At 37.1% G+C, this 14,092-nt stretch overlaps 1 protein-coding gene across 1 annotated transcript in view; it reads right to left on the bottom strand.

Annotated features, from left to right (window-relative positions):
* Positions 1–14,092, bottom strand: part of pard3bb (par-3 family cell polarity regulator beta b) — a 386,633-nt gene that overhangs the window by 207,137 nt on the left and 165,404 nt on the right. Inside the window, 1 exon segment of the mRNA XM_051118598.1 lies at positions 3,482–3,667. Within this exon segment, the coding sequence (XP_050974555.1) occupies positions 3,482–3,667 (186 nt within the window).

Here is a 14,092-nt window from a genome sequence, read left to right as displayed (position 1 = left end):
AATCATTGGGTTTCAGACTTCGTACTGGTTGACTTTTTTGTAGGTACAGTTGTGGGTACAGGTTTGTAGGTACAGGTGTGTTAAATGTGTCTGACAAATTTTGTACATGTATGTGAAACAGCTCGAGAGGCACTTTTTTGAATTTTTATAGGTGGCGCTATTGAGTCATTTTGCCACACCCACCCCTGAAGCCCATATCAGATATAAATTTTCAGTCTTTCGGTATGTGTGCAAAGTTTGATGAGTTTTCGAGCATGTTTAGGCCTTCAAACATGAAATTCATTTTGGAGAAGAAGAAGAATCCGAGCAATTCCAATAGGGTCCTCGCACCATTGGTGCTTGGGCCCTAATAAATAAAAATACAAGTCGGGAACTTTAACTTCTGTTAACCCTTGGAAATATTAAAAAAAACTATATTTTGATTTCTAACTCATCTGAAACAAAAAAACGAACCAGTTTTGAAAACAATTTATCTGTTGAAATGAGCCCAAGGCCAAATCAATGGTGTTGAAAAACAGAAGTGCAAGAGGATAAAATGCTCTAGGACAAGTTGAGTACATAATATAACTGCTGCCACATGGCATTTCCCTCAGTTTTGAAAGTGCAAGCTAACAGTAACTTTGCAAGTAGACGCTGCCGTCACCCCAGCCTCTTTTTGCCTTCCCACTTCGGCTCTGGGGAGAAGACGCATCCCACCCACAGACTCGGGACGCTTCCAACTCATTAACATGGGCTTGGAGAGTTTTTAATTAGCATTAATGTGCTGAAGCTAACACGGGCATTGCTGAACTCTCTCACTGGTGACTGGATGGGGAATTAGAAACGTGTTACCCAGAATTCCACTGTGCTATGAGAACTCACATGCATCACCTTGCCGTGGCTCCCTCTACCCCCCTCTCAACGGGATAATCTGACTCTGAAGCTTTGGAATGATAGAGATTTAAGAAGTTCTTTTCTTGCCACACAACCTCGGAAACCCAAAAGCAGCTTTTCCAACCAAAAGACCTGACAAAGCAGAGCGAGGAGATGCTTCAGTCAGGTGCAAATCAAACCCTTATCTTCACAAGTAAACTTCACACACCCGCGCACATGAATGTGAACGCTTTGGGCAGATGCGCACGCACACACACAAATCCACATGTCTGACAAGCACATTTTCACTTGGCTGAGCAAAGCAGTAGCTGGAAGAATCTTATTGAGACGGGTTCGCATTGAGTCATTCATGTATAGACATCATGTCACTTATCCTGTGGTTAAAAAAATAATAATAATAATCATTTCCAATCATTTGAACACCTTCAAAAATCCATATAATTGAGATTAATGCTATTTAACCAAATGGGCACAAACACCCTATCTGTCGTCAGTACCATGTGACCAAATTTGAAACTGGAAAATGAACAGGTGCAACCGAAAAAAAAACATGTTAGTACAGACAGAAAGATGAGCCTATAGAAATACTCAAGAAGGGTCCACTCAGCACCCCTGCTGACAGTCCTGATCCCGTCTGTTAAGGTCAAATGAAACCCTATTCAATGGAGGTGACAGAGGTCAAAGGTCAAGGGAACCAAAACACATGCCAAGAGTAGCTAACAGGGATTGTGACCTATTTACAGTCTAAACCCACAACGCTGAAGCAATGTTTAACACTGAGGACATCTAATAGATCTTCATGAGTGTCTTGGTCATGGAAAAAAATACTAAAGCATATTTTACTGATTAATATATTTTATTACCTCTCTCACTTTACAAGCAATGCCATTCTTCTGACTTTGTTCTTTGGCCTCCTAAGCTATGATTAGTACTTGAACACTTCAGTCACACTTTTTAAATATAAAAAAAATTTAATAGAAAGGAAACAAGCTTGATGTTTATTTATTTATTTAACTTACTTACTTACTTAATTAATGACTTATTTATAAAAGAAGTCACATATGCTTACCAAGGCTGCATTTATTTAATAATAATAAATAAATTACAATAAAAAAACAGTGTGAAATTTTTTGTTTTGCTGAAATTTTTTTTGCTTGATTTTTTTTTTTGCAGTTTGCTGGTCTGGAGCCTTCAGGTGTGCATTAACACAATGCCAAGGAGGTAAGACATCAGCAATCATCTAAGAGAAGCAATTGTTGCTGCCATCAATCTGAGAAGAGTAATAGGGCCATTTCCAAACAATTTGAAGTTTATTCACAAGTGGAAGACATTTAAAACAGACACCTCTCCTTCCAGGAGTGGACGTCCCAGAAAATTCACCCTAAGATCAGACCATGTAAAGCTCAGAGAAAAGGTAGACAACCCAAGAACTATACCTCAGACTCTACAGGCCTCAGTTAACATGCTAAATGATAAAGTTCATGACAATGGCATTAGAAAAATATGGGACGAAAATGTCATGTTTGGAAGGCTTGGCAGAAGAAAGCTTCATTGCAGCATTGCAGCACAGTTTAGGTCTGCAAAGTTGCATCTGAACAAAACACACGTCTTCTAGAATAATGTCCTTTGAACAGACAAGACCGAAGTGGAGATGTTTGGCCATAATGCACAGCACCAAGTTTGGTGAAAACCTAAAAAGCATATCAGCACAAACACCTCATACCAAAAGACAAACATGCTGGAGGAGGGCTGATAATTTTGGGCTTGTTTTGAAGCCACAGGACCTGAGCACCTCACAGTCTTTGAGTTATCCATGAACTCCTCTGTATATCAAAGTATTCTACAGTCAAATGCGAGGGCATCTGTCCGACATCAGAAGTTGGGCCAAAACTGGGTCATGCAACAGGACAATGATCCCAAGCACACCAGCAAATCTACAACAGAATGGATGAAAAGAAAAGAATCAAGGTGTTGCAACAGCCCAGTCCATGTCTAGAGCTCATCCTGGCTCAAATGCTGTGGTGAGAGCTGTGCATAAGCAAATGCCCACAAACCTCAATAAACTGGAGCAACGCTGAAAAGAAGAGTGGTTCAAATTCCTCCAGAACGATGTGAGAGACTGATAAAGTCACACAGAAAATGAGTGCTTCAAGTTATTGCTGCTAAAAGTGGATCTACAGGCAACTGACTCATAGGGTGTCCTAACATTGTCACACATGACCTTTCCATAATGGCTTTATTATTGTTAAATAAATAATGACACAGTGTGATATGACATGTGATGATGTTTACCTGAGGATTTATTTTCTAAATTTTAAGACCTGCCAAGGACCAGATAATTTTTGATTATGTCCCGATACAGAAAACCATGAAATTCAATAGGGTGTCCTAACTTTTTCACCTGACTGTATATGTTTTTTTTTGTTTTGTTTTTGTTATGGCTTAGTGGTTGTAGATTTGTGCTTTTAAAATCTTGAATGGCTATTTCATGAACTTCAACTGCTACCACATGAAATGACAAGTTTCATGCCCGTTTTGACATTTTACCCATTGAAATAAAAGTTGGGGTGGATTTATTGATTATTGCAGAGTTACACACGTGTGTTACCTTAAAAGCTGCTCCTCCGTGGATGATGGACTTGATGAAGATACCCAGGTCCTCGCCGGTCTCACGGGACTTATTACCCTTCAGGCTGACCCCTAACCCAGCTGAGCCCGAATCATTGAGAGGGACCTCAAACATCAGCTGCTCCTTCCCTTCCTCAGACAGCAGCAAGCGGGCCTGCTCCTCTTTCTGAAGGGAAAACAACAATGACGGAAGAGAATGAGACGAGGAAGAAGACAGGTCATTCCATTCGAACATAAAAAGCCCACTATTTTAGCAGAGAATAGCTCAACCTTTTCATGCCTCTTTTCTGCCTGTGATGGCAATGGGGTCATTTAGAAACATAATCCATTCTCCATTATAGAGTCCACACACTCAGCTCCCCGCTGCATTTTCCCTCCTGCTTTTCCCTATTTCCTTTCTTTTCTCTTTGTCTGTTCTCTTGACATAATGATGCTAAAATTACCTGTACATCTCTTCGGCAAAAGTTTGTTTTAAAATGAATGTTAATAAAAAGGGAGGGAGAAAAATGACATTATTATATCTGCTATCAGCGTGGTAAAAATTATTTTTACGTCGCCACGGGAACAGGCTTTCTTTGCGGAGAAGAATGAAGGAGAGCAAATGAAGGAGAAAATGGGTTTAAAAAGGTCTAAAAGAAGTATGTATTTGATCTATATAATGGCATAGTGTCTGCTAGAAATACATAATGAGAGAGAGAGAGAAACTTGTTGACGCCAAAGTGTCTAACAGTGTTTTAATGGTACAAGTTAAACATCATACTCATCCTGATGCACATTCAATGGGACATATCTTCAAAAACAGGTTTTTCCATGCTCTTTTTCTATATATATAATAGTGTGATGTACCATGTAATCATACTCTAACGCTCCCTTCCCAGTTCAAAACTATAGGCTGCACAGATCTCAGCCTTCCTGCTGTCTCCTGTAGGGAGTAGTAAATACTAGATAGTTAGCAACTAATTCTCTACTTAACTTGGTTGTACCTTGTGTTTTTATGTCAGAACGCAGCTAATAGATTGGTAGCTTTGTATTATGTGTAGTCATACTATGGCAATTACCTTCATCGATCCAGTAGCAGCCTTGACATCTCCAGACTAAATGTTGATATTGTAACAAAGTAAAAATTATATTAATTTCTATTTAGTCATCAGCCAGCAATATATATTCAAAGTATAGCACATACAACTTTATTCACATGCGATACATAGTATATAAAAATGTTTAACTGCCTTATTGTTTATATTGTCACAAAATGTAAACTATATTATTACCCATTTAAAGTAGGATATATGAAACATCCTGCTTTATTATATACTATTTATTAAAGGCAATTATGAATCTCATCAAGTTGGTGTTTTTAAGAATTACATTTATTCCAAAAAAATAACTAGAGCCAGTAACAATTTAAACAATGTATTTTATTTGTGAACTTATGTTCAGCATTTCTTTTTTAATAGTTAACTATTTTTGAAATTTTCATCTTATTAGTCATCAAAGCTTGGTAAATATTGGACAGAGATTTATTTTAAATTACACTAAGCTGACTCACTAAAAACTCCCAAAGATCATGTTTTCTAGCCATTTTAAGTCTTATTTTAATATGAAGTAGTTATATCCAAGCATGCGAGTTGTTTACTTTTTTATTATTATTTTTTTTAACCTGAACAATCTGCTAAATTGATTAATCTTGTGTAATCTGTCAAATGCGACTATAAGGCATGAAGATACTAAAATAATATAAACATAAACACTGTGAATTTGTTGGCACCCATAGCCTTGTGGTTAGTGCATTGACATATAGCACGGGTGTGCTCGCGGCAACCCGAGTTCGAGTCCTGCCTTGGGGTCCTTTGCCGATCCTGTTCCCCTCTCTCTTCCCAGTACTTCCCTGTCAGCTCTCCACTGTCCTCTCATAATAAAGGTGTATTCAAAAAAAAAAAAAAAAAAACATTGTGAATTTCTGTAAAGCTGCTCTGAAAGCTATCCAGTGTGGACACAATGTGTGAATTGATTATATAGACACATGTAATGTAAACTTAACAAGAGTATTAAAGATACAGTAGCAAAAACAGCCTGTTTAATTCTGAGAGATCACAGAAAATGGCTAAAAAACTACAGCTGCCCTTGACCAAAGATTTTCTGTTCGACTAGTAGTTGTTCATTTTAAGCATTAGTCGACTATTAGTTTATTAATAAACCATATAAATCATAATAATGAGCCTTTAACTGCCTACATAGCTTAATAAGCGCTCAAGCACACACAAAAAAGCGTGCACTGGCAGATATAATAATTATGAATGTATCAGGGAAAAACAGCAGGGAGACTGCAGGGAGACATTTTAATAATGTATTGAAAAACTAGATTTTTCTCTGTTTTCGGCTTTAAGAGATTAAGTCTGCGACACTGACTTGTCATCTCTGCAGTAGTGATGCGCCTGTATGCACGTTACATACAGATTACATAATCTATTTGAATTGGTTTATTTAAAAGTAGACAGTTCACTCTTTATAGAGTAAGTCAAGCATAATAGGAGTTTTGAAGTTTCGCGCTCAAGTTCACAGAGACTGAGACGGCAGAAAGCGCATCCTGTTTGCTCTCATAATTTTACAAAAGCGCAACGTTTCGTTGTTATTGTGAGTGCAAATTCGAAAGATGTATTACTTTTATCTGTATGACCAAAAATGACAGTATTTTAAGAGCAAGTGACCGCACCAGCGCCTCCATCTATCTTGCAGTGACAGCGCTACTGTTCAGCTTCCACACTCCGCACAAACATTTCAAAAGCGCACATTTTCTAGTTTAACATTAGATTGAGCGGCCATGTAAAGTTGCTACTACATACATATTCAGATGAAAAGCCATATTTGAGGTCTATGAATGATAGGCGAGCGCTTGGATGTCCTGCCTGATGTACTATAGTACCACACAGACCAGCCGTTAACAATCTGTCCATCACAGACTGCATGACTTCGTCACTTCCTGTGGATTTTCTTTTTCTGCAAATAAGCGATTGATAAAATTTTGGTTGACCAAGCCTCTTCTTGTTGACTAACGGTTAGTTGTCTATTAGGGGGCAGCCCTACTGAAAACCTAAATGTGTAATACATTTTGGTAAACACTGTAAATGTACTGGGGGGATGAAAAATAAAATAATATAAAAAAAAAAGATGAAATAGCCCTTCGTCCCACCAGACACCACATGAGAGACATGATGCACAACCAGTAGTGTACAGAATCCCTAGACCTGACAGGAGCCGTGAGAACTGTAAATATTACGAAATGCTATTACAGGAATGAACGGGGTTGAGAAGGCCAGCTAAGACGGAGTATGTGTGGGTCAGCAAGGCCTGGTTTATCTCTGTTTACTGTGGGATTGCGGGTTTTGAAAGTATTAGTGTCACACACTCACAAACACACGCTCGACTCAGCAACTCTGCGAATTTCTGTGAAGACTGCAAAATACCGCTGACCGTGTGTCATCGGGACGAGAGGAAAAAGAGAGGGGTTTAAGGAATTTAACCCTGAGTAGATGGCCTAAATGCCCTCAAACTAACTTCCAAATGTCAAAATGACCAACTTGTACGTGTCAGAACTGTTCAAACACGAAAAACAAAATATACCAAAGCCATTTTCAAATGACCTGAACACACACGTGAGCTTTATCTGACTAACCAACCTCTCATTTGTTCATCCACGGATGTGTTTGAGTAACTAAATCCAAATGAAAGACCGTAAGTCCAGGCATGCGAGGATCTGAATGAAGACAAAGCTAGTCTATCAGCTGGGGAAATCACAGGGCTAAAGCCCGCTGTGTGTACAGCTAGAAGCCCTCCTGTATGCTAACAGTCGTGATATTTCACAGCCGAGCCCCCTGCCAGGACCCCGCTCTGAATCAAAATGCCACATCGCATTTCCTTCAGCCATTTTCCCCGGCTAGAAAGGGTTTATCAGTCAGCGTGTACCCCTGTGTGAGACATATGTCTCCAGCACAAGCTTTTCTCCAATAAGCGTTATTGTTTTAATCATAATGACAAGCAAAGTCATTCAAACTGCAATTCTGACAAAGGGCATAAGTGTTTGAATAAGCACCATCTATATGTCTTAGGCTTGCGTTGTCTAATCTGCATACTCAACATCTGTTCCTCCGCCGTGGAAAGCGCCTTAATGATGAACAAGACATATGATGTCATCAGCCCAAGCAGATGGATCACCGTCATCTATAGGTACAGCAGCGAATGACATTCGGAGGGCTTAAAGATGAGCAGATCCGCAGCTGTTCGCTCAGGAAATCACGCCGGCTTTCATAACCTCTCGCTCTCTCTGTGTCAGTCACTCACAAACACATTTAGGCTTCTGTCTCTATTGTTTGAGAGCCAACAGACAGGGCCCTCAGAATTATTGCGCTCCAGGGAGACCGAGACACCGTATGTGTGTTTGGTGTGGACAGGAAGAGGAAGCAGGGAGGTTCTCCAGGGAATCGGGGTGCCATCGGACCTCTGCGGTCTCTGTGAGTGAGCGCTTTACAATGGCTACAGTAAACAAAGGTTTGTAAGGCCACAAACACACCACAAAAAGACCTTCTGTGGAAAACTGTCAATTGCATGTGATGTATAACTCACCCACCTGGGGAGTAATATTTTTCTGATACTCATTGGGGATTTAGCAGGAAGCATGCATGGGTTTAAAAACAGATGCATGTGTCTTTCAAAAGAAACTCATGCCAAACCAAAGCAATGGTTTGGAACTGATATCCACATGAAGGAATTGTGGAGCTTCAGCCAAGGAAATGGTTGTTTTTGACCACAACGATTCTGAAAATGCAGACATAGGAGGATTGTGGAAATGTGTTGCAAAATCTAAAGGAAATGCCTCGGAAATCATCTGATCAAATTCATTGACAAGGTTCTACAACTGATCATCACAATTCTATCCATACTGTAGGTCAATGACAAAAGTGCTTTGGATGTAGATCTGCAAAACGATTAGTCGCGATTAACTGACACAAAATAAAAGTTTATGTTAACATATTATATGTCTGTGTACTGTGTATATTTATTATGTATATATAAATACACATGCAACTCTATTTGGATGAATAAAATGTATTGCACTTATAAATTAAGCAAATGTATTATTTATTAGAATTCATATCATTTTTAAAATGCAACAACTACTGAGTTAAAAATTCTATTTTTTTTTTTTTTTGTTTTCTTGATTTTTTTCCTCCTCAAAACCATATAAAACCATCGTAAAACAGAACATTTATAAGAATGTGCCATATCAGGTGCTATATCATTTTTTCTTATAGTACACTCACAATTAAGCATAAAAAACATTTTTTTGTTACTCAAAAACAAAATATCAAAACAAATATCTACTGAAATAAAATACAGTGCAACATTTCCTTGATAATTAACTAAAAGTAAAATAAAAATGAAAAACTATATAGACATTAAAAAAACCCACAAATTAATTCAAACTATTAGCAACTACTAAAACTGACAAAAACAAGCATTAAAAAAAACATTACTGAGAGTTGAAAAATGTTCAACTTTGTGTTAAATGCAGCGCTCATCACTGTCAATTTTTCCTCCAATAACATCCTCCATATTAACAGAACAGATGACAACAAGAAGCACAACAACAGAACAAAATCATTTACAGTAAAACCAGAGTGAGTACTTTATTTTGAGTGTACATTATATTCATAAATAAACTCAATCTTCAAAATCAGATACTGTACTAGTTTAACTTCTGTATCATAGCAGCCAAACAGCCAGGTGTTTTCATCTGGCTAAAAATGATTTGATGGACACACACCTTATATGTGACCGTGGATCACAAAACCAGTGAAGGGTCATTTTTTTGAAACTGAGATTAATACATCATCTGAAAGCTGAAAAAATAAGCTTTTCATTCATGTATGGTTTGTACTAATCAAAAATTATGTTAGGATATATTTAAAATAGGAAATTTACAAAATATCTTCATAGAACATGATCTTTACTTAATGTCCTAATGATTTTTGGCATAAAAGAAAAATCAACAATTTTGAGCCATACAATGTATTTTTGGCTATTGCTACACATATACCTATGCTACTTACTGACTGGTTTTGTGGTCCAGGGTTACATGTGTCAGTGACCCAAATATATGTATTTAGAAAAACAAACCAAAATACTCACAACCTTAGCTTCCCTTCATCTTACACAGATTTTGGCTGCCACCAGCTGTTTTTTACCATATGCAAGTTCAGCATTTCCCAAATTTTGATGCTCCACTGTCAGTCCCACAATCCCCTGAGCTAGCTTGTCTTTCCCATACAGAATGAATTGGAAACACTTGCTCATGCTACACCCACCTCACACCAGTGAACATGTAGGGTTAGCCAACCTCATCACTTCCTACTGAGAATGTCCATGTATCAATCCCCTTTAATGGGCTACAAGACTCAGCAGTCGTCGTTCTCAGCCAGCCACAGGAATGCTGGCATGCCCAGATTCATCAGTCTGAGCTGACTGCTGCTGCTAATGACCGAGTGAGAGCAAGACACCGTCCTACCGGTTTATCTAAGCTTTGAAATCAAGGAAAATAAATGTACAAATTTGGGATGTCCCCATTAGGTTTTTTGTGCAACCCAATCCGAGTCTGAATATTGAGTTATTTGCCGATACCGAGTCCCTATTCCTAGTGTTTGGTGCACAAATCAAATACATTAAAGTTATTAAAATCAAATGCATACAGAGTTGTGAAGAGTAAAAGTAATATACAGTTGAAGTGAAAAGTTTACATACACCTTGCAGAATCTGCAAAATGTTACTTATTTTACCAAAATAAGAGGGATCATAGAAAATGCATGTTATTTTTTATTTGGTACTGTCCTGAATAAGATATTTCAAATAAAAGATGCTTACCTATAGTATAGTAAGAGAAAATAATAGTTGCATTTATAAAAAAGTTTACATACACTTGATTCTTAATACTGTGTTGTTACCTGAATGATCAACAGCTGTTTTTTGTTTGTTTGTTTAGTGATAGTCGTTCATGAGTCCCTTGTTTGTCCTGAACAGTTAAACTGCCCTCTGTTCTTCAGAAAAATCCTTCAGGTTCCAGGTTTAAGCATTTTTGTTTACAGTATTTTAAACCCTTTAAATAAACAACTGTAGGATTTTAAGTTCTTTTCACTTTTCACACACTTTTTATTACAGAAGGCTTAAATGCTCACTGATGCTTCAGAAGGAAAAACAATGTATTAAGAGCCAGGGGTGTAAACTTTTGAACAGAATGAATATGTGAACATTTTTGTTTTGTTTTTTGTCAAAATATTTAATAAACATGTAGTACTGCCCTTCAGAAGCTGCGAAAGATACTTACAAGTTTACCAGAAGACAAAATAAGTTAAATTTACCCCAGTCTTCAAATTCAAAAATGTTTTACCTCTCATTTGAACCTTCTGTAATAGTTGCATATGAGTCTCTCAGTTGTCCTCAGTGTGGATGGATCTCAAAATCATACAGTCATTGTTGGAAAGGGTTCAAATACACAAAAATGCTGAAAAACCAAAGAATCTGTGGGACCTGAACAATTTTTCTAAAGAACAGCAGGCAGTTTAACTGTTCAGGACAAACAAGTGACTCATGAACTATCATCACTAAACAAAAAAAACAGCTGTGGATCATTGAGGACACAACACAGTATTAAGAATCAAGTGTATGTAAACTTTTGAACAGGATCATTTTCATAAATTCAAGTATTATTTTCTCTTGTGGACTATATGTAAATGACTTTTATATGAAATACCTTATTCGGGTCAGTACTAAATAAAAAATAACATTTTGTATGATCGCTCTTATTTTGGTAAAATAATTAACATTTTCTGCAAGGTGTATGTAAACCTCGGATTTACATCGGGTTTAGATTGGCTCACGACATCCCAAGCACAAATACATACTAGCTCTGTTTCAAAATCTTGATCTGAATTGACCGATTTGAACATACACAACATTCATCACACAAATACTGTTCATCATTGAACAGACTTTGTCTGAACCTTCACAGGCAAAAAGGTCCAATTTCTATTGTTAACTGCAATGTATGAAGCACAGCTCACACAGAAAATTTCAAACCAAGTGGTCAACATGTGACCAACTTGAACTTGTTAAATCTGCATGGGTAAATCTTATGCACTTTTCCAGATGGTGTGGATTCCTATTGTAATGAATGGATTTGGCCTGCGAAAATGTTTATACACAGACAAAAACAGAAACACAGCTTGCATGTGTAAGTGTTTTAAATCTCATGACTCTATCATAATCATATGAAAACACAGGCAAAATGTTGATTTCTGAAACCGTGCTTGCTGCGCTCACTTGTTTTTCTCTCTTCTCCAAAGCAACGCAACACTCTTATTCTCATTTAATCACATGTTTGCCAATACAACATAGAACTGACAACAGAATACATGCAGTTATGGCATAATCACAATAGCCATTTCTCAAACTGCATAAAAAAATTCTTCAATAATAAAACACTGCAAATATTTTGTCAAAACTTTATGGTTTAATCTTACAATGATATTTTTGCCATTGGCTGTTGCATCACCTCTTTAAATGTCTTGTATAAATGACAACGTGTTTTGCTTGTGGGTGATAGTACACACTTGTCAAGCTTGGGTGATATTTCAATCTCACATTTGTTAAACGGCCCTTCTGGATTTTCTTTTCCACATAAATTTGCCGTTAGGTCTTTCTTGTGGAAAGTTTCTGCATGGCTGCCCCCACAACTGTCAAAACTTGTGAAAGACAAACAAGCTCAGGTGTCTCATTAAAGTCTGAGAGTCAGTTTTACACCCACAGTGCCAAATGAGTTTAGTTTAAAAAATTAATTGCAGGAATAATGACCCCTCTAGCAATATTGATGATAATGCTAAATGCTACTCATTATAAAATGAACTACCAGGAACATTTCTTTGGTGTTAATAACAGGGAACACTTTGGCAAAACTGCTTTAATAAGTGTAACCCAATATGTCAACTTTTTTACTACTACATCAGTTTCCTATTCTTTGGATAAGCGTTCCCATCTGGAGTGTACCGGTGATGCCTAACATGATGTCTACGTAGGCAGCTTTCTAGAATTTGTTACAGACTGGAACACTTATGTATCTACACAATGCTTAGCAGTGGTAGCAGCAGTAAAAGGATAATTTGTACCTCCTTGAAATGAGGAAAATACAGCAAAAGGAAACCTCAGGGTCACGGTGCTTGTTCCATCCATTTCCTCTTGATTTAACCCATGGAAGGGGGAAGGAAAGATGAGGAAGAGGAAATGTGGTAGCAAAGCCATCGTCCTTCACTGTTAGTCTATCTGTCATTGATCTGCTCAAACTCCCCCCATTGGTTTGCCATAGGGTCTCAGGAAATCAAGACTCAAGGCCAGAGAGAGTCTGTGACAGACGGTTAATGCGGCAAACACACACTGAGCTTTAATGGTCACTTTAGCTTCTTTAGTGTTGAACAGACTGAAAAGACAAAAAAACAGGTGTTTTATCAGAGTCTAGTAAGAGGAAGGAACAAAGAGAGACTGTTAAAGAGGGAATGAGAGAGACACTCCTGGACAATCAATGACGCGATGTTAAACAAGAGCTGAATTGATTCTCTTGATGTTCTTGCCACGTAAAAAAAACACTAAGTAAACATTTCGTTTAAACAGTGGTGAGGGCCTGTGACTGTGACGTATATAACTCCTAGTCATATTAAGATATTATTTAAGTTGCACTTAAATCATTATAATTAACTTGAGAGTTTACTTGATTTAACTTGGATTAGAAAGATTACAGATTATCACTTGGATTACAGACTTTTTTGAGGATAATAATTTTTAGACAACTTAAATTTTTGAATTTATTTATTAGACATATCTGTCAGACAGAGGCAGTAAACTAATGAACATGAACAAGAGGTCTGACATATAGTCGCTGACATTTTGTTGAAATAAAAGCCTGACACATAATTAATTAAAACCATTTCAAAAATTGGCAAATATGAGTTGATGCAGGGTACTGGCATCAAATTTAAGACTTCAAGACATTTTTTAAGACCTTAACAAATAAAATTAACACCAAAAATCATATGCATGGTTTGTTAGGACAGGACAATATTTGGCTGAGATACAACTATTTGGAACTTTGGAATCTGTGTAAAAATTATTAAAAGGCAAGAAAATTTCTTTTAAAGTTGTCGAAATGAAGTTCTTAGCAATGCATATTACTAATCAAAAATTAAGTTTACAAAAAAAAAATACTAAATATCTTCATGGAACATGATCTTTACTTAATATCCTAATGATTTTTAGCATAAAAGAAAAATCAATCATTTTGACTCATACAATGTGTTGTTGACTATTGCTAGAAATATATCTGTGCTACTTAAGACTGGTTTTGTGGTCCAGGGTCACATTAGTCTATGGTAACTTGTTTGCAGCATAAAAACATGGGTTGATTTTCATATTGATCTGAACAAAAACAGCAAGCTTATTGAAAATGCAAACTTATTCTCTACCAGCAGGTGGAGCTTTTGGAACAGCAGAAATA

This window comes from Labeo rohita, chromosome 9, assembly GCF_022985175.1.
Source record: "Labeo rohita strain BAU-BD-2019 chromosome 9, IGBB_LRoh.1.0, whole genome shotgun sequence".
Taxonomy (NCBI): domain Eukaryota; kingdom Metazoa; phylum Chordata; class Actinopteri; order Cypriniformes; family Cyprinidae; genus Labeo; species Labeo rohita.
This window is presented reverse-complemented; position numbering and strand designations above follow the sequence as displayed.